Raw genomic sequence first — 21,765 nt, forward strand, 5'->3', positions numbered from 1 at the left:
GCTTCCTCAACACTATCTGCTCATCTTACCTATCCTTGTATCATCTGCAAACTTGGCCACATTGCCATCAATTCCATCATCCAGATCATTAACATGTATCATGAAAAGTAGTGGACCCCTGCGGAACACCACTAGTCACCGGCAGCCAACCAGAAAAGGCCCCCTTTATTCCCTCTTTGCCTTCTGCCAGTCAGCCAATTTTCTATCCATGCTGGTACCTTTCCTGTAATATCACAGGCTCCTACTTGGATTAGCAGCCTCATGTGCGGCACCTTGTCAAAAACCTTCTTAAGATCCAAGTAAACAACATCCACTGACTCTTCTTTGTCTATTCTGCTTGTTACTACTTCAAATAATTCCAACAGTTTTATCAGGTAAGATCTCCCCTGAAGGGAAACCATGCTGACTTTGACCTATTTTATCATGTGCTTCCAAGTACCCCAAAACCTTATCCTTAATAATGGACTTTAAAATCTTACCAACCACTGAAGTAAGGCTAACCAGCTTGAAATTTCCTGTCTTTTGCCTCCCTCCCTTCTTAGAATGGAGTGACATTTGTGATTTTCCAGTCCTCTGGAACCTTTCCTGACTCTAATGATTCTTGAAAGGTCACTATTAATGCCTCCACAATCTCTTCAGCTACCTCTTTCAGAATCCTGGGGTGTAGTCCATCCAGTCCAGGTGACTTATCCATCTTCAGACTTTTCAGCTTCCCAAGCACGTTCTCCCTTGTAGTAGTGACTATACTCACTTCTGTCCCCAATTCTCTTAAATCTCTGGCATGTTGCTGGTGTCTTCCACAGTGAAGATTGACGCAAAATACTAATTCAATTCATCTGCCATTTCTTTATTCCCCATTACTACTTCTCCAGCATCATTTTCCAGCTGTCTGATGTCCATTCTTGCCTCTCTTTTACTCTTTATATATCTGAAAAATCTTTTAGTATCCTCTTTTATATTATTAGCTAGCTTACCTTCAGATTTCATCTTTTCTCCCCTCATTGCTTTTTTAGTTGCCTTGTGTTTGCTTTTAAAAGTGTCCTAATCCTCCAGCTTTCCACTAATTTTTGGAATATTGTATGCCCTCTCTTTTGCTTTTATGCTGTATTTGACTTCCCTTGTCAGCCACAGTTGCCTCACCCTCCCTTTAGAATGCTCCAATTCTTTGGGATGAACTGATCCTACATCTTCCGAATTACTCCCAGAAACTCCTGCCATTGCTGCTCTGCCGTCATCCCTGCTAGGGTCCCCTTCCAATCAACTCTGGCCAGATCCTCTCTCGTGCCTCTGCAGTTACCTTTACTCAACTGTAATACTGATCCATCCAATTTTAGCTTCTCCCTCTCAAAGTGCAGGGTGAATTCTATCATATTATGATTATTGCATCCTAAGGGTTCCTTTACCTTAAGCTCCCTAATCAAATCTGGTTCATTGCACAACACCAAATCTGGAATTGCCTTTTCCCTAGTGGGCTCAACCACAAGCAGCTCTAAAAAGCTGTAGGCATTCTACAAATTCCTTCTCTTGGGATCCCGTGCTAACCTGATTTTTCCCAATGTACCTACACATTGAAGTCCCCTATGACCACTATAACATTGCCTTTCTTACATGTCTTTTCTATCTCCTTTTTTAATTTGTACCCCACATCCTGGCTACTATTTGGAGGTCTCTATGTAACTCCCATCAGGGTCTTTTTATCCTTGCAGTTTCTTAACTCTACCCACAAGGATTCTACATCTTTTGATCCAGTTTCACTTCTGGATAAGGATTTGATTTCATTTTTTTTTTACCAACAGAGCCACCCCACCCCCTCTGCTCACCTGCCTGTCTTTTTGCATTCTCACTCAAGGGTTGAATACTTGATTATTCTTAACCAAAAATGTCTTGAAAAAGGGGACTATTGAGTTTGATGCTTACATGCCTTTGTTGGGTCACTTGTGAATAAACAGTGATCAATAAGTGTAATGAATTGGGTTGATGCACAGGTTTATTCAGGATCACTGATACAGGCCATTTTAATCCTTTTTTCAATTGATGGTTCTGACTCAGTTTTTCCTTTTGATTCGTGAACTGGAATGCAACATCACCCTGTTTGGCTTGTATTGCAAATAATTGCAAAAATGAGCAGTTCTGAAAATGTGATTTAAACAATTAAAATGATCATGTTAAATATTTGGTGAAATTGTTGACAGATCAGTAAATTAAAAAAAACCTGAAATGCAGTCCAATAATATATTTAAAACCAATTGTCATGGGTGTAGAGGGATACTGACCTTGTGCAGGCAGATGAGATTAGTTAGATTAGCATGGTTGCATTGTGGGCCAAAGGGCCTGTTCCTGTGGTGTACTGTTCTGTGGTTTGACCAAGTGGTCAGTGCTCTGCTAGTCACTTTGCCCAATCTTGATGATAACTGTGGTATGACCATGAGTTTGGTAGTTCTTTCGTCTCTTTGTCCTTTGATCTTTCAGAATTAATCCGAGTATAATCCCAGGGCCCTGTTCCGACACTCCCTTTGAACCCACCTGGTTCACTGAAAAGTCTATTGTGCTACTGTATAACATATTTTTAAAAAAGTGCATTCAGATGTATTTGTGTGGTAATATCCAGCAGTTCAGAACATCTGCCATTCTAGCATCAACTGTTTCATCTCTCAATCTGAGCACAGATGAGTAAAAGAAAGAAATAGCTTTGAGATGTGATGTGGCAATAAGGAGGCATCAATTATATAAGTAACTGTTTCAGAAACCTGTTATGCTATTTAAAAGATTTGTTTAAACTTGAACTGCTTCATTAACCATAACTTGATCGTAATGTGACCATTGGCATTAACGGTTAAGTATATTATGCTCTTCCTTGTGAAGTTGCAGGTGATTTATTGTTGAAATTGCTCATCTTTTACATGGTTCTAACCATGCACTGTTGTCTGCAGCAGTCTTCTGGCATAGAACTAGTGAAAAGTTCTCTAAAACCCTCATGATCTCTTTTTGTAAATTTAAAGAACCACAGTTAAATTTAGCCTCCTGGAGTATTGATTGGAGCTTGCAACTGTCAGTTGTTAAAATTCTTCACTATTTATACTCAATAGATACCTCTTGCATAGAGTTAACATGTTAGAGCAGACTCCTGCTAGAATGTCCTCTTCACATTACTACCACTGGGGAGGAGGTACTGGAGCCTGAAGACCCACACTCAATGTTTCAGGAACAGCTTCTTCCCCTCTGCCATCAGATTTCTGAATGGTCCATGAACACTACCTCATTATTCCTCTTTTGCACTATTTATTTATTTTTTGTAATTTGTAGTAATTTTTAGGTCTTTGTCCTGTACTGTACTGCTGTCACAATACAACAAATTTCACGACATGTCAATAATAATAAACCTGATTCTGAATGTTACATCCAAACAACTTTGGTATGAAACTTCAGTCTGCTTCTACATATTTTTTTACATATTTCTTTCAGATCCTTTATTTCACCTATTTTTTTGCTGCCAGTTGCATGATTAGTTGTGTTTAATTATGCTAAGTACCTTATTGTAAGCTGTTTTTTCAGCTGCAAGACACATAGACAACCCCAGGTGCCTGGCTAATAACTGCTTTTTGGATTGTGACAGTTCTGCTTTGAAACCCTAGTTTGGGGGACGAAAGCTGACATTTTGCTTGATATTATGTGAAGGCCTGGAGGGTTGTATGGTGGTGCAGCAGTTACTGCTGCTTTGCAGCTTCAGGAACCTGGGTTTCTGGTACTGTCTGTGTGGGGGTTGCACATTCTCCATGTGACCACCTGCATTTCCACTACTCCAGTTTCCTCCCCATCCCGAAGTTGTACTGTAGGTTAATTGGCTACTGTAAATTTACCACTTAGTGCAGGCAAGTGGCTAGAGAATCAAAGAGGAGTTGATGAGCATAAGAGAGAGAGTTGCATGGCTGCAGGAAAACGAGGAGTGGGGGAAATCGGACTGATGGAGTTGCTCTGCTGATCATCATTACGGACCCAATGGGACAATGGCTTCTGGTGTTGCAATAGGTAATTAGTTGTATCAATGTATATGTTGGATGAGAGCAGTATGTTTAATTTTGATGATCCTTGTAGTTAAATAGTTTTTTAGCACTTAATTAGATGTCCTCATGAAAATTGACTGCTAGGGCCATGGGAATTCAGGTGCTATAGAGGAACTAATGCCTGTAAAACTACAACAGCAAGGAGTCAATGCCTTCAACAGAGGGGGTAAAAACATTGTATTCCTGTGAGGGAACATACTGTTTCATATTAATGCCACATACCTATCAACTCATTGGCATGTCGGCACCAGACCATTCCATAAATATTATGTAATCAATGATCCCATAGATTAATACTACCACTTATCTCAGCTGGGTGCATACAATTGTGTTCAGGCTGAACAGAAGGTGTTTAAAATGACCAGTCCTGATGCAGGGTCTCAACGCCTTTGCCTCCACAGATGCTGCTTGACCAGCTGAGTTCCTCCAGCAGTTTGTTTTTGCATGTAGAGGATGAGCTGGAAATGAGGATAAGGTATCTTTTCCTCTCAGTCAGATATTACTGAGGATGCAAAACCCATCAGGGCCAGAAAATTAGAGAGATTTCTGATGTATAAGATGTAAACAGCTTTGTAGAAGATTTAGGAATGTTTCAGGAATAAAATGCATTATAGCATGAGGGAGGATTATTGCACTGGTGTGGTATATAAACCAGAATTTAGTCAATCTTGTGCTTTAACACATCAGATCTAAAGCTTTTGCGAACTGAACTCAATGGAACATTCGATTCAGATTATTTCGTAATTAGATGAGTAGGAGAATTTTATTTTGGACAGATTTTGGGCAATTATCATTTGAAAACATTGATGATGGCATTACTAAGGTTTTAAACAGGCTGCTGTTATTCTGGTCCGGTCTTAAAGTGATATTATGGATGATCTTTCAACCGTATTACTTTTGAGCTTTTTTAAAGAACAGCCTAAAAACGACTTGACTACAACAATTGGCAGTAATGACAGAATTGGTCTGCCAGAAAGGCCAGCAATTTCGTGACATAATAAATGGGTATGTCATTGTCATTATTGTGACCTACAGGGGTATGGTGGTTCTTTTTCAATTGTCATGCTGATGAATGAGTGACTTGAGTCTAGTTCCTCCCTCTACCTATCTTTGGTCGACACCAGGAGGAGTGATAATGGGGATGGGGGAGCCTGGTCTCCTTGACTGACAATTCATTTCAAACAATGTTACTTTGCTTTTAGTCCAGTTGTCGAAAGATTTAATGCAGTCCATTTTAGGAGTTTAGCCAATTGATGATTTTTAAGTCTGTATCATTAATCTTGTGATTATGCAAAGTGGAGGATTATGCCATTGTCAATGGCATGATATGTTTCAAAAGGGCAGTGACCCAAGTATTATTCCCAAAAGGATCATCTGATTGCAAGTCAGACAAAACTGGATTTCTTTTTAATCCTTGCTGTATATTGTATCATGTATTAGAAGTAGTACTTGTGTAACTGAGGCCTTTGAAAATCTGTATGGAAAGCTTGAATGAGTTTTGAGACCTTCAGAAAATGTTTAATGGAAATGATGGTTATGACATATCTATTAGTAGCCATTTTTCAAATATCACTATTCCTAGAGGCTAGTCAAGTCATTAATGCCAATTATCAAAATCAAATTAAGACTGTCCTTTCAAAAAGTGTTACAGGAAAGTGCGATGAACAGGTCATTTATTATACTGCCTTGACTGGACCAAAGCATTTGTGGGCTGTTGTAAAGGAGCATCAAGAAGCTGAGATACAAATCTTTTAATAGTTCAAAGGAACGAGCCATAGGGTCCGGAAACCACCTAACTCAAGCCCTCCAGTCCCAGCACCATCCTTGTGAATCTTTCCTGCACCCTCTCCAGCATATTAAGATGGATAAATGGAGCTTGACCAAGTGCATCCTAGGACAGTATGGAAAGCTAGGAAAGAAATTGCAGGGGTCTGGCAGAACTATTTGCATCATTAGCCATGGGCGAGGTACCTCAAGACTGGAAAGTGGCAAATGTGCCCTTATTTAAAAAGGGCTGCAAGGACAAGCAGGGAACCATAGGCCGGTGAGCCTCATATCAATGGTGGGAAAGTTACTTGGGATGCTGAGGGGCAGGATCTACCAGCATTTGGAATGGTAAGAACTGATTAGGGAAAGCATAGATTTGTGCATGTGAAATTGTCTCTCACAAATGTGATAGCTTTTTGAAGAGGTGACCAAGAGGATTGACGAGGACAGGCTGGTGGATGTTGTCTACATGGACTTTTGCAAGTCTTTTGACAAGGTCCCGCATGGTAGGTTAGTCTTGAAGATTAGATCACATGGGATGCAGGGTGAACTAGCCAATTGGCTATATAATTGGCTTGGTGGAAGGTGTCAGAGGGTGGTGGTGGAGGGTTGTTTTTCAGATTGGAGGCCTGTGACCAGCAGGGATTATTTGTCATCTATATTAAAAATTTGGATGAGAATATGGTTAGTAAGTTTGCAGATCAAAGAGTAGCACATGAAATATAACTCTGACAAGTGCCAGGTATTGCACTTTGGTAAGTTAAACCAGGGCAGGACTTGCACAGTAAATGATAGGGCTCTGGAGAATGTTGTAGAACAGAGAGACCTAGAAGCACAGGTACATTGTTCCTTGAGAGTGGAGATGCAGATTGACAGGGCAGTGAAGGTGTTTGGCATGCTTGCCGCCTTCGGGCAGGAAAATGAATACAAGATTTGGGATACCGTGTTACAACTGAGACCACACTTGGAATATTGTGCGTAGTTCTTGTTGCCCTGCTCTAGAATGGATGTCATTAGGCTGGAAAGGGTGCAGGAAAGATTCACAAAGATGTTGCCTTGACTGGAGGGCTTGAGTTATAAGGAGAGGCTGGATAGGCTGGGACATTTTCATGGAGGGCATGGATAAGGCGAATGGTCAGTCTTTTTCCCAGGGTAGGGAAGGCTTGTTTCTGTGCTGTATAACTCTGACTCTGTGATCTTCCGAACAAGTCTACCATGTGGGACCTTGTCAAAAGCCTTGCTAAAGTCCACATAGACAAAATCTATCGCCCTGCCCTCATCATTTCTTTTGTTTACCTCTTTAACAAACTTGGTTAAATTTGTGAGAAACTATTTCCCATACATACAGCCATACTGACTATCCATAATCAGTCCTTGCCTTTCCAAATGAAGATAGATCCTGTTTCTCAGAATCCTCTCCAGTAAATTGTCCACCACTGATGTTAGTCTCACTGGCCTGTAGTTCCCTGGCTTGTCCTTACAGCCCCTCTTAAATGCACAATATTAGCCATCTTCCAATCTTCTGGTACCTCTCCCGTGACTAAGGAAGGTACAAAAAATCTCAGCTGGGGCCCCAGCAATTTCTTTCCATGCTTCCCACAATGTCCTAGGGTACACTTGGTTAGGCTTCGGAGATTTATGCACCTAGAGACTGTCAACAACACCTCTTTTGTAATAGCGATATGTTTTAGGAGATCACTGTTCTCTTCCCTGAATTCCCTAGCTTCCATGAGCTTCTCCACATTAAATACAGATGGGTATTCATTTAAGACCTTGCCCATCTCCTGTGGCTTCACATGTAGATGACCATACTGATCCTTATGGGGACCTATTCTACTCTTATACTTTTAGAATCTCTTTCATGTCCTTTTTTTTTCCCCTCCTGATTTCCTTGAGTGTACTCCAAATGTGGTTGATAAAAATGTAAGGCAGATATGAAGACAGCTGATCCTGATCAGGATTTTGTTTTAAATAGTGGGCATTGTTTCATCGGTACTTGGGGGAAAAATGGTGACGAGCTACTCAGTTTAAAACTTGGCTTTGTAAAATATTGCTTCAGCAATCCCATGTGTGTGTGAACAATGTTTTTGATTTAGTCAGATGAATTGCATTTTTGAATTCGAGTTCTTAGATATACAGAATTAGTTTCAGGCTTTGGAATGTTTAGTTGAGCGATCTGGATGGTTGGCAGATGACTTGACAATGTGGATTGGGAAGAGATGTTGGCAACTTAGTTAAATTCTTATATTAGCATTTTACAGTATATGTCACTCAATGGAAATCTTTACTCATTATTGCCACCTGTGGGTATGCATATAAAAACTGCTGATATTAGGTGAACAAAAGCACAGGCCCAGGTGAATAATGAGTTTTGAACTTTGTTAGAAAAAATGTGCAATGAAATCCATATTTCAATATTTTTACCTGCTTTCTCGTTGATCACTTGAACTTATCATGATTAACCACTTTTGACATGGCAGTTATAAATGTATAAATGGTCACTGAAGTTCTCAATAATTAATATTCTTCAAAATAGCCTCTTTCACAATCTAGTGACCTGTTAATACTGATACGGGTTCATTCTTGCATTTATTTTATTTTTGTTTTTGTAAGCCAGTTATAAAGCAACAAAATAATCTCCATTCATTTTTAAGAGTAAGTTATAACATTCACACTTCTGTGTGGGATCAGATTGAACTAGATTTGGGGATGTAACCAAGACTATATTCTTCCGCATTCAAAGAAACAAAAGTCCAGCACTATGGTTATATTGAAGTGGAATAAGTTTCACTGTATTACTGTGGCCATGCTTTTCTAAATTCTGCAACTTGGCTTGTGACTTCAAATTCATTGTTGGTTATTTGCCCACTGAGTTTTCAACAATATTAGTTTACAATGTAAAATTTATATCTCTCAAGGGCTCTGTTGAATTAAGCTTTATATATTCATTAAACAATGTGATTAACATTTTATAATGTATGTGTCTAAGTGTTCATGGGTGTCATTAAGGCAAAAATTTATTTTTATACAGTTGGATTGCTTAACATATTTGGAACTCGATACTTTAAGTCTTATGGATTGGCAAATAAATGTGTATAGAATCTAAAGATCAGAATTAGGTTTATTATCACTGACTTGTATGTTGTGAAATTTGTTGTTTTGTAGCAGCATATATTGGTGTATATTAGTGTATATCATGCAATTCCCATTAGTAGGTGAGGAAGGCCAGAATAAAATTCATTGCTCTGTATTCCCAAGTTATTTTGTTTATTTTGTATATTTTGTGTTCATTGTTCTGTTAAAGTTGCCATTACTTATTCACCGGATGTTTAAACTTGTATTAAGCATTAGGAAATCTGCCAGAAACTGCTGTAGACAATTGTGAAAGAGACAAATATTTTAGTAAAGGCAATAAAAGCTACTACAAAGATGTTAATTGGAACTGACTTTGAAAAATTATACAGTTATTTTAATTCACAAATTGTTGTTTCACTTCCTTCCAAAGTTGAATACGTTTTAGACTGTTTGTTGTGCTTTGAGGCATACTCATTTATTGACATTTAATTTTATAAGGAAAGTGGCATTTCAACAAATCAATAGATTATCAAAGTAGAAAATGCACTGTAATGATTTTCCCTGTGACCTTTTAACCTGTATTATGCTTATGCAACCTGACTACAATAGTTTTGTACAAAGTTTATGCACAAAAAGACTTTAAGCCTGGATTTCCAAGTGGCATTATTTTAATATTGGTGATGTTGCATTTATTTTAAATAATGCTGATTGGAACATTAGGAATTAAGTGCAATAATGGTGTTAAACTATTATGTGTTTCTTTTGCACTCTAGGTTAGTGTGGTCCAGGATTCGGTGAATATCTCAGGCCAGAACACCATGAATATGGTGAAAGTTCCTGAATGTCGGTTAGCAGACGAGCTTGGAGGATTATGGGAAAACTCTAGGTTTACAGACTGTTGCCTTTGTGTAGCAGGCCAAGAATTTCAAGCACATAAAGCAATTCTCGCAGGTTTGGAACATTCTTACGCCTGCATCAATATTATCCTACGTGTGCATCTCAAGATTGTATGGTTTCATGTTAACATTGATTTTTTTTTAAAAGACAGAATCTACCAACGTAGAATATGTTTCTGTCTGCAACCATTCTCATGGTTTTCCACTAGGTAAAGCAAAAAAAGAAGTCAAAAATAAAAGAAGCTCCGTGTCATCATTTTCAGAGCATTGGTCAATATCGGACAAGATGAGTTACTATTTCAGGTGTGGCAGTTTGTCACATCTCCTTTTTGGAGTAACGTTACCATTTATTGGAGTTTCATACTTGATGAGCTGGGATCCAGAAACTGTAATGAAGTGCTAAAGTTACAAATGAGTTGAGGGGTCTTAACTCGTGAGTAAATGTCATATTCAGTCTGTTGTTGCCAAATATTTTCTTTATTGCAGGAGAGGTACTTGATAATATTTAGAATAACATTGCGTAAATCAAGGAACATTAAATCTTTTATGCATGTAAATGAAGCTACGCTTATTGTTTTCTAGATGGTTTTGATGAGTCTCAGCCTCTGGATGTAGTAATTTGATGGAGCTTAATTTATTTCTCTGGCTGGTATTGTTTTTGAGTTTTAAACAGATTTTCATTCGTGTTGGATTATGGTGGTGGTAATAAGCAGCACCTCAACTTGACCATGAAACTTGCTCTTGCAAATGAAAGAATTGTTAGAAGTGGAAATATACCTGAAGTCTGTAAACCGTCTGAAGTGGTTTTGCAGGCTGTTATAAGTGGAACAGTTGAGAACATGCAATAAGATGTACCCACTAGCCTTATTCTCACAAATTGGGGATGTAATGTTGTTGCTTATAATGCAGGCAGCAAAAGAGGAAAGTTACAGTTGTGTTCTATTCCACCTCTTTTTCAAGTTGCATATTTTACATCTTTTGGATATTTGGTTTATATGAAATTTTTCTTAGACACATACATTGAAAGATTCCTTCAGGTTTTTTCTCCCTTTTTTTTGGCTACTGTGGAGAAAATCTCACTTTTTTAAACTAGGTTCCTCGGTGTGTTTTTTTTATTGCTGGGTGCTTGGCTTATTAGTAATTTAAACGCTGGGTAGGTTGATTGTCGTTCTGCACTGTAGAAGAAGAAAAAGCAATTTAAAGCTGCGTGATTCTAGTTTTCAATGAATTGGAGTCAGTAGGAAGCACTAATATATCTAGTAACAAATCTACCAGCCTGATTGGGGACTTTAGTATCCAGAAAACATTAATTTCCACACTGTTTTTGTGAGAAAACTGGTAATGGATGAATTTGCAGTTAGGCACAGACACTGACGCTTTTTACGTAAATTACTTGGATTTTTTCCTTTACTCTAGAATTGACCAGTGAATAAATGAAATATTTTTGTGTATGTGATAAGTTATTGGTACACATCATTACAACAAATTTGCTCTGGTTATTTCCGACCAAAGTGACTTCATTTGTAGGTTGAAGTTTTTCATCCATTATAATCCTTGAAAGCCAAAGACTTGAGTCTCTTAAAAGCTGTGCTCTGATTTTTACCTGTTACTCTTCCTTCAGACTGAGCTAATGCTAAAAGCTAACAATTTGACCCAGCGCTGCACTATGATTTGATCATTGACTGTATGATTTTAAAAAAATTGTATTGAAATGCATATATTCTGAATTATTTAATATCAGGTGGCAGTTTGAGTCTGTTTTCAGTTTTCTGAAATTAAAATTTGCACAGAACAAGCATGTATGAATTTGTTTACATAGTGATGTGTTTTGCCTGTTACTTTCATTCATTGTTTAACTTATTAATGTAACATTTAATGGAACAAATCTAGGGTAGTTAATTGGAACATGAAAGCCTAAATAGAATTTAAGCAAAATTCTCTTTATTTTTAGCTCGTTCCCCGGTCTTCAGTGCTATGTTTGAACATGAAATGGAAGAAAGCAAAAAGGTAATGCATAACATGATGCATAATCAGAAATAATATGGGCAGTACTTTGTCTCTGACCTACTCAATATTTTTATATGAATTGTGTGCCCCCCACCCCCCCCCACCTCAATGGAAAGAAAATCTAGATGGAATGCTCCAAATACCTCTCCAAGTTTCCCTTTTTTAAGTATGACACCAGTGAAAATGTCAGATTGCCCACCCAAGGATGATTTGATTAATTTGAGAGGTCTTCTCTCCGAGCTTCTCTAGTAACATCAGTGACAGAGACAATTTTGCCATAGAGTGACTCCTTTGATTTATCTGGATACATCAGATCAGCCTATACATGATCCAAAGCTATAAAGACCCAGGATATATACAGTGGAACTAGTTTGCTGAATATCCTCATGTATCCAAGATTATACAAGAACGCATTCAAAGTATTTCTCCTTCTATCCCTTTAAGAACTTCTGGAATGCAGAGTTAGGTTGAGAGGAATTAGTAACACTTATTGGCCTTACCAGTTTTTTATGTGGAAAAAAATATTTTATCCAGCATATTTTCATGTGTTGGTGTAATAAAGTGCAATTAGGAAAAGTTATGGAACAGCAAAATATTTTTGTACAGTAATTGTCATATAAAAGCTGCAATTGTGTAATTATAAAATCTGAGTTGATACAGTATTTAATTTTTTTATTTCTTTTGCATGAAATGTGGACACTGGGCAGTTGACGATGGATTTAATTCAAAATTCCTCTTTTCCACTAATTTTGTTATAGAACCGAGTGGAAATTAATGACGTGGAGCCTGAAGTATTTAAGGAGATGATGTGCTTTATTTATACGGGGAAGGCGCCAAATCTTGACAAAATGGCAGATGATTTGCTTGCAGCTGCTGATAAGGTGAGACAGGAGAATGGGAAGAGTAAATAGCTGGCTTGTACAAGTGAACAAAATGGTTTTAAATGTTGTTGAAGTTGGGCTAGTTACATGCCACTAGTCCCCAAACAAATGTAGAGTTTATAGTTCTAACTTTATTTATCATTGGAGATGGATTTGGAGTTGTTAATCACATTACCAGACATGGAATTGGAGCTCCAGAGTTTTCAAATCCAGCAAAAACTTGTTTGGTGTGTGTCCAGCATCTGCTGGAGCAGCTTACACTTTAGTGTCAGTTCATGATTCTCAGTATTCCAGTTACAATACTAGTAGAATTATTTGTTCACACCATTTCCATGATTTGTACCTCACCCAGTATTATATTACTGAATGATTTGCTTAATAGTTGCAATAACTCGACGTGTAAAACCTGATTAAAGTACATTTAAATAGTATGATATATGACCTTCAATTTCTCATATTTCACACCGTTTGAACTTTAAGGCTTCCCTTACCTGCCGGGTTCCACATAGATTATTTGTAAGTCATCCAAATAGCAAGAGGCAGGTCCTCATCTGAAGTATCATTGTCACCCTGGTCTTCAGCAATCTCTTAGCCTTTTTTGTTGTCCTGGAGAGTAGACTTTTATGTTTGCTGTCACCAGTAAACCCCTCACCACCACCCCCCCCCCCCTTTTTTTTACTACTTTAATCTTTTCAATTCTGAAACCATGCACACGTTCCTCAGTTGTCAAACTTGAGGAATGCATTTCTTTCATTTGCTATTTGTGTCTGCTTTCTCGATCATCTGGTTCCCTTGCTATGGAACAGAGTACCTGCTTTGACTTCCTTGTTTCCTTCAAAAAAAACCTTTTAAAGCCTTTGGTTTTTGCTTCTGCTTCTGCATGACCTTTTCCCCAAGGCTAATTATTTCCTTATTAACTTGCTCTGAGATATTTTTGTCCATCAGCATTGTGGTAGTGTTGTGTTTCACCTGGATTAAATCCTATACCTTCTAGCTTTTTTCATGGGACCATGTTGGTCAGGTAGATTTTCATTCTTGGGCTTAGTTTTCTTTTTGATATTATAAAGGAAGATAACTTTGTTATCCATCATTTTTATCAGTATCTGAAATGAAGATTCAGTCAGAAATGGGGATTGGTCCTTAACTCTCTGTGGTATTTTTGGACATGACTAGAATTCATCTGTTATGCACAACAGCTGATTTTAAGTGCTCAATTACTTGTGTAATTCAGCACTGCTGTTTTCTCAGCTTTGCTTTAGTAATTGAGCATTCAATGGCTGATTGCAGTATGCCATTGTAAGGCAAAAGTGCAGTTCATAAAAGGATTCACTATTCCATGGTTCAGTTTAAGGTCATCCTTACTTTTATTTATGGCTATTGTCTGTGATTAAACTAATAACGTAAAGCTTTATAGCAATTTTAAATGTTAGTAATAGAAAATAATTGACAAGTACTTTGAAGATTAACTACTTGCATCAGTCTTCAGTAAACAGGATATCAGAAAGCCAAAGGATTGAACAGGGATGAGCAGTTAGAAAATGTTTTCTGTTAAAAAGATGTTAGTATACATAAAAAATAAAAAGCATCAAGGCCTAACAGAATACATCCAAGCATCCAGAGGGACAAAATTCCAGGGGCCCTGAAAATAAGAATCTTATGGCCATCTTGTATGTGGCTGCCTGCTGGAGACCAGGGTATTTGTCCTTATAAAGGAAGGCACAGTTAATCCAGTCAGTTTTTGGGTTTTATGCTACTGGACAGATAGGAAATAAATATAAGGAGGGACTAGAAAAATGGGATCACTGGAGCAAATCTTAGGGAAACATGATAGAATGGACATTTGTGGAAAGAGGAGGCATTTTAACAAATAGACTGGAGGTAGGTCGTTGACAACAGTGCAGATTTAAGGGTGTTAGCTTGTATTTGTGGTGAGTAATTTGGGGGATGGGAGAATGTCAGTACTAATGATTAAATTAGATAGATAAAGAAATGGAAGTAGAAGTAAATATGATAAAGGCTTTGCTTGCAAAGAGAATAAAGGAAGGTGCTTACTGGTAGAGACAATGTTCTGTTTCTGTATTGTAGCTTTTTTATTTTAAAGTTGAGCAGTTATAGAGTCAGAGCAATACCACATGGATACCAGCTCTTCAGCCCAACAAGTCCATGCCAACCACGGTGCCCACCCAGCTAGTCCCAATTTCCTTCATTCAGCCCATATCCCTCTAAGCCCTGCCCCTCCATGTACCTATCCAAGTGCTTCTTAAATGATACTATTGTACCTGCCTCAACCACTTCCTTTGGCAGCTTGTTCCATATACTCACCACCCTCTGTGTGGAAAAAGTTGCCCCTCAGGTCCCTTTTAAATCTTTCCCCTCACCTTAAATCTATGCCCTCCTAGTTTTGAACTCCCCTACCCTGGGGAAAAGACTGTTACTGTCCACCTTATCTATGCCTCTCATAATTTTAAACATTTCTATTAGGTCACCCCTCATTCTCCTCTGTTCCAAGGAATAAAGACCTAGCCTGGCCAACCTCTCCCTATCACTCAGGCCCTTTAGTCCTGGCAACATCCTAGTAAATCTTTTCTGCACTTTTCCAGTTTAACCACGTCTTTCCTAAAACAGGGTGACCATAACTGTACAAGTACTCCACAGTTCTTAATAAAATTAATAGACTAGTGCATATTATTTACCTGAAATTTGGCAATGGGTAGATGAAGAGACTTCTGATGGAAACAAAATATATTGCATTATTGCGAATTAGTTTCATTTTAAGTTTAAAATTACTTTAGCCATTTTTGTTGAGCTTGATGTTAATGGTATGCCCTAGTATTACTACTAAGATATGCAACTTCAATCAAAAGTAGATCCAATTAAAATATGGATGTTTTTATTGATCACATCTAGTGAAATAATGCAAGTCACTTCAGTGATACAGTTTTAAGGAATCCAAGATCATGTGAAACTCTTTGGAATTCAAATAAAACCCACATGTTGGATTCACGATTTGTGATCTTAATTTTAATTTGTTGTATGGACAATAATCACCATAGATACTAACAGAGTTTAACTATGGCTGTCGGGTAAATTTGGATATTGTGGTTACATTGTGGAAGATACTAATTAAACTGCACATTGCCCTCTTCTGGTCTTGACACTTGAATGTTTATATTACGTAAAATGTTCATGTTACTTGTTGGTGGGGGAATGTTAATTATTAGAAATACAAGTTGTATTGATTGAGAAGGAGGAGAAAACAGAAATAAGAAGGTAAGTACAGATGATAAGAACATTTTTGTATGTATTCAGAAATCTTCGAATAATGTTACAGTAATAGTTAATCCAGTTTAAATAATTTTTGTGCAGTGCCTTAGCTGAACCAAGAAGCCTGTTTTTGACAGTGACGGTACAAAGATCAATATGAAATTTTCAGGAACTAACTGAGAGTGAAGAGTTACAATTGTTCCTAGTCTGTTGTAATGAATACTGGAAATTGTGTGTACATTTTGTTTTTACTGTAGCTTTTTCCAATTTGGTAACCCATTGGTATCTTTCATTAACTTTATCCCTACTCGCCCTTTTGGGTGTTTCTTGTCCTGTTTGTGGCAGAGTTTGCAGTTCCCACATTTACCCCTCAAGCCATAGAACCTGAGTGGAAACAATTCATCCTTGATCCTGAGGGACTGCCAAAGAAATTGTTAAAGTGAGGTGTCTGTGTTTTGAAGCCAAATTATGAAGCCAGCTTATAACTTGGGTTTTACCTGGTAGTGTTTATGAAAGTGCTGGCAAGCTTCTATTTTAAGTTTATGATGCAGTCCACAGTCTGGTTTTAGAACCCATAATGACATGCAGAGGTGAATTTGATTTTCCATTAATGGAATTGGCTGCTACCATTTGTAATCTGGGATCAGTTGATAGTCTGAGAATACTTTAAGAATATATTGCACTATCAGCACATTGAGTGTCTCAACATTCTATTTAACCATTGAACAACCAACAAAACCTCAAGATTGGCTTCTACAGATAGCAGAACTATATTCATCCCAAGGATCTTAGCATGACCCTTTATTGTTTCCTGACTTTCAACACCTACTTTGGAATCCTGTGGAGTGAGAAAAGATGAAGATGCAAAACAGTATAATCCGCAACCTTGCAACCAGGCAGGAGGCAAGGTTCTTAAGACTGAAGGCTTTGAAATAGTCAATTCAATATTCAAGCTTCAGTATGTTCAGGGGATACCCATGTAAAGGCCGCTGCCCACATCCCATAAGCTTAATACTGAGAGTTTTTGGGAGTGCTGGAATTGACCTTGATTGTTGTTACTGAACTTGTGTGGCCTTGGGTCTCTTCTGTCCAAACAATGGAATTAGTTTGTGTGAACCCAGATTTAGAATTCACAAAACACTCAACAACCCACCTTAATGTTAATCTAGGAAGCCATAATAGAACTGACTTGTCACCATCATCCCACTGATATTCTATAACAAGACCCATTGGAAAAATACCAGCACAAGTACAAGGTCCCTTAGAAATAGCTAGTCACCAATCTAACAAAAAATATTACTCGGCTCAGACTTGTCATGGAGAATATGCACGGCCATCAGCTGATTGATGACCATTCACTTCAAATTGCACTTTATAAATGATGCGGAGTGATTGCACGTATACTGGAGTTATTAGCTGATATGAAGTCTAATTGCATTTTTCAAATATTATTAGTGCTTCATAATTAGATTTCTTTGTGAAATGCTGATTTCATAAATGTTTGCTTTTGTTAATTTATATTGGTTCTCTGCCCATCATTTTGGAGGCCGTTGTTAGCTATTTTGCAGTTGAATAGTCATCAAAGCATTTGGATATTGTATTTATCTTTTAACACCAGGTCCTAAGATGCAGATGCCGGTTTGAATACATGCATGATACTGTACAGAAATTAAACAATTAAATTTAAGATAGCAGAGTGGGTAGATTTTTGAAAAGGTTGGGTACTTTCCCCTATTAGCCAAGGCATATACTCTAAGAACTGGGATGCTATTGCTAGAATTGTATACAGCTGTGGCCTGAGTATATCGTACAGTTTGGTCATAACATTACAGGAAGTATGTGTTAGCACTAGAGAAAAGTGCAGAGGAGATTTACAGGGATGCTGCCAGATTTGGAATACTTTTGCCAAGACAAAAGATTAAATGAGCTGGATGTGTTTTCTTTGGTTGAGAGGATACTCAATTGAAGAATTAAATTTAAGAGGCTCAAATGGAGTAAATAGGAAGGGCATATTTCCCTTAGATAAGTGGTCAAAATCTGAAGGTGGTGGAGGGGAAAGTGGTGTGGTCAGAAGTGCATGAATTTAAAGTAATTAGTAGCAGGATTAAAGAGCATTTTTTCACCCAGCATGTGGTAGGCATCAGCAAGTTCTTGCTTGAAAGAGTTGTAGAGGCAGAAACCCTTTCTACATTTAAAAAAATGCCTGTTATATGTGCATGAAGAGCCATGACTCGCAGAGATTCAGCACTGGAAGGTCAGATTCAGTTGGGTAGCTCTTTCCCCATCAACACAGACATCTGGCTGAATGGGCTCTTGTGTCAGAAATTTACTGCGATTTTTCTAAAAATGCAGTTTGTGAGTTAAAAATGGACATGAGTGAATGCGTTCTTTCCTCCCCACAAATATAACTGCATTTTTGAAAAGACAGTATTATTTTAATTAGTTTCAATGACGATAATTGAACCTTGGGTATGTAATATTTGCCTATTATCTGTATTTTTTAATGATCCAAACTTTTATTGTTTCAGTATGCTCTGGAACGCTTGAAGGTAATGTGTGAGGATGCTCTTTGCAGCAATTTGTCTGTGGAAAATGCGGCGGAAATTTTAATCCTGGCAGATCTACACAGTGCAGATCAACTCAAAACTCAAGCAGTAGACTTCATAAACTAGTGAGTACTGAAGTTCAATGCCATGACAAAGCTATAATCAGATTGTACATGTTGGTTGCCAGTGAATCAGTACTTTGTCTTTGTATCTCTGCAACTTGGTTCAACTTTAATCTGATGTTCTTGAGATTTAAATGGAATTAATCCTAGAGGCAAATGGTACCAAGCTGCTCACTATTTGAAAGTCTTCTTGTAATTGCTATGAAATCTGGTATTTCAGCTTGGGATACTGTTCTGAAATAAAGCTTAAGATAGAGCTTTATCCTGCACAAGAATACTTGATGCTGAATCTCCAAAATAGAAGAGCTTTGTTCTCCTTTGCCACCCTTCTATCTTCATGATCCCAAAATACCTATAAAATGTACATTAACTCTCACTGTCCTATCGCAACTAACTTTGTATGTTTTCCTGTTTTTGATTCTTTTCCAGTTTATTAGAAAATTTTCTAATTTGAATCTTAGTTGTGATTTTTAAGATTTGAGTTGAAAGTCTTAAGCCTCATGTGGCTTGTAAGATACTTGAGTTTCAATTTTGTGCATAAATGGGAATGCAATTATATTGGAGCACCAGGTATATAAAGTAGGTAGCTCCCCAATCTCTTGTTTTATTAGAGTGACTTTTAAATGTGTAAGTACAGGGGAGAAAGCTGCAGTATCTAAAATGTATCAATACATTTTTGGGTTGGCATAAAGTGAAAATTTTTATTGCAAAATTTGACAGCCAAGAAGGGTTATACATTACAAAATGCAGATTTAAAAACACCAGTTTTTTATTCTGAAAGCTTTTTAATCATGGCAGCTGGCTTTGCAATTCTAAATGTCGAACTTTGATCATAAAGATTTGATGCAAAGTAAACTGAATTATAAATTTGTAGTAAATACTTCCTATAAAACCCTTTAGATATATTTATTTCCTCTTCTCCAGAACATGTAGCTTAAATGGATGCTCAACAAGCATATTGAATGATGTATCTGCTGTTTGCTTAGATCAAATTCAATACAATGTTTTGCACTATAACCTTCATTAACTGGTCTCAGTTGCAATTTCAGGATTGGTAATTCCACTAAAATTTCAATTCCAGTTTACCACATCCTGAGAAATGTCTTTGACTGACTGGATGGTTTACAAAAGAAGCTGGTAAACTCTGGAGAGTTTTTTTTAAATATACCACTATTAGTTAACTGCTTGAGAGTGACATGGGTTGAAAACCTTTTATTTAAAGGAAAGCATTCCACATAGATGCTCTTTCAATTTAGTGGTGGAAATTAAGATGCACAGTGGAGTTTTGGACGTGCACTACGAATGACCTGTTTTAGATGATTGGAATCAAATTCTAAACAAAGGGACATTCAAATGATTCAGCAGTAAGTAACTGAGGGAGGAGCAAAGTGGGGCAGTTGTACATAGGTGGTCTTGGGAATGCCATGGATATGTGGGCAGAAGCTCATCTTGCTGTTAAGAATGGCACCAATATTACCTCTGGTTGCTGGAGACTGAATGGAACTGGTGTCCAGGGAATGGAAGTTTTGGAAGGGATGAAAGGTGATAGCTCTAGTTTTTACAGTGTTTAGTTCTAAGAAACTTCGGCTTTACCAGTGCTGGATGCTGAACAAGCACCATGACAACTTAGAGATCATGGAGCCGTTGAGAGGTGGTGGTGAGTTGGAACTGCCTACAACCACTGTTGGGTTGGAAACTGATGCTGCCTATTTGGGTGATGTTGCGATGTAGCAGCACTGTTGTTGACAAATATGAAGGAAAAGAAAGAGTAGATTCTTGGTTTAGTTTGGGAACAGCCTTACACGGTACAAGGGATTGGTTAGGCAATTTGCCACTTGGATGAAGAATTTGTAAGTGCAGTAGCTTTTTTGTTAGCTTGCCTGATGACTGTCCATCAACTATAGAGAGCTGTGATTGGATAAGTGAACAGACCCTAAGTGGTCTCAACTGGAAACGTTGACTGTCCATTTCCCTCCATAGATGCTGCCTGACCTACTGAGTTCCTCCAGCATTATGTGTTGCTTTGATTGGATAAAACTGATTAAGAGCATTATAAATCAGTTTATTTAGACAACTTTATTTAGAGCATTAGGAATCCTAATGCATTAAGGATCCTAATGCATTTTGCTATTTTCCCAAATATTTATAACAATATTCTAAAATCCAATAAGGTGTTAAGAAGGAATGACTGTCGGTCCCTGAAAAATATGCACTCATTTTTGTTTTTAACTACTTTATTTCTGTTTATAATTAACTTTCTTATTTTGCGTTCACTTACATTGCACACTGACCCTTTACTGCTGAACATCTTAAAATGGTTCCCAATAATGCAGCCTCATCACTATCAGCAATGCGCTTATTATATTCAGTAAAAATCCCATATAATGAAAATTGTCAAGGACTTTTTAAAAGGAGTTTTCTGTGTTAAATAATGCCATTTGCAGTTATTTTAAAAATGATTTAAGCAGCAAACTACATGACCTTCATTGATAAATGTACACATGCAGTCCCCAGATTATGTAGAGGTTCTGTTCCTGAGAACTGTCTGGAAGCCTATTTCTCTCAGTCAGAAATGCCTATTTTCAAGAGTTACCATATCATTTTACTCTACATACTCTTGCTATAGTTCTTTCACTTTATTGAATAATCACCCTAACATTCCCCTTAATTAAACTAATGGAATATACACCATATTCAGTCATTAATGAATACCATAAAGCACTTTATTATCATTACTTGAATAGTGCTTTAAGAATTTTATGGGAGAATTTGTGTAAAGTTAGGTTAGTCATAACCCGGGGAGCCCCTGTATTTGTTTCTATTTGTTGATCATGACAAATTGTGAATGGAAAAAGGGGAGTTCTTCGTCTAATGGGATTGAGTGTGATGTTTATTGCTAATAACAAAGGTAGATGAGGGTGAGAATGCATTAAATGAAATGGGGAGGACGACTATGCAACACCTTGACAGATAAGAATTGCAATAAAATAATTCATTTCATGGTGTTGGGCAGTGCATGGATGGCAAACCTTTCCATCGTGGCAACTCAACACTAAATGGAGTTGGAACATTTGCTTCCTGGCTGATCTGCAGGCCCGCGTTCTCTGCAGTGACTGCACCAGCCTTGACTTGGCATCTCCAGACAG

At 37.6% G+C, this 21,765-nt stretch overlaps 1 protein-coding gene across 3 annotated transcripts in view; it reads left to right on the plus strand.

Moving 5' to 3' along the window:
* The window catches only part of spop (speckle type BTB/POZ protein), an 89,877-nt gene that overhangs the window by 60,670 nt on the left and 7,442 nt on the right, over positions 1 to 21,765 (plus strand). For all 3 annotated transcript variants that reach the window (XM_052038558.1, XM_052038559.1, XM_052038560.1), the window contains exons 6-9: positions 9,677 to 9,854; positions 11,751 to 11,806; positions 12,565 to 12,687; positions 18,480 to 18,622. In XM_052038558.1, the coding sequence (XP_051894518.1) occupies positions 9,677 to 9,854; positions 11,751 to 11,806; positions 12,565 to 12,687; positions 18,480 to 18,622 (500 nt within the window). The remainder of the gene's footprint in view (positions 1 to 9,676; positions 9,855 to 11,750; positions 11,807 to 12,564; positions 12,688 to 18,479; positions 18,623 to 21,765) is intronic.

Source organism: Pristis pectinata, chromosome 25, assembly GCF_009764475.1.
Source record: "Pristis pectinata isolate sPriPec2 chromosome 25, sPriPec2.1.pri, whole genome shotgun sequence".
NCBI classification, from domain to species: Eukaryota; Metazoa; Chordata; class Chondrichthyes; order Rhinopristiformes; family Pristidae; genus Pristis; species Pristis pectinata.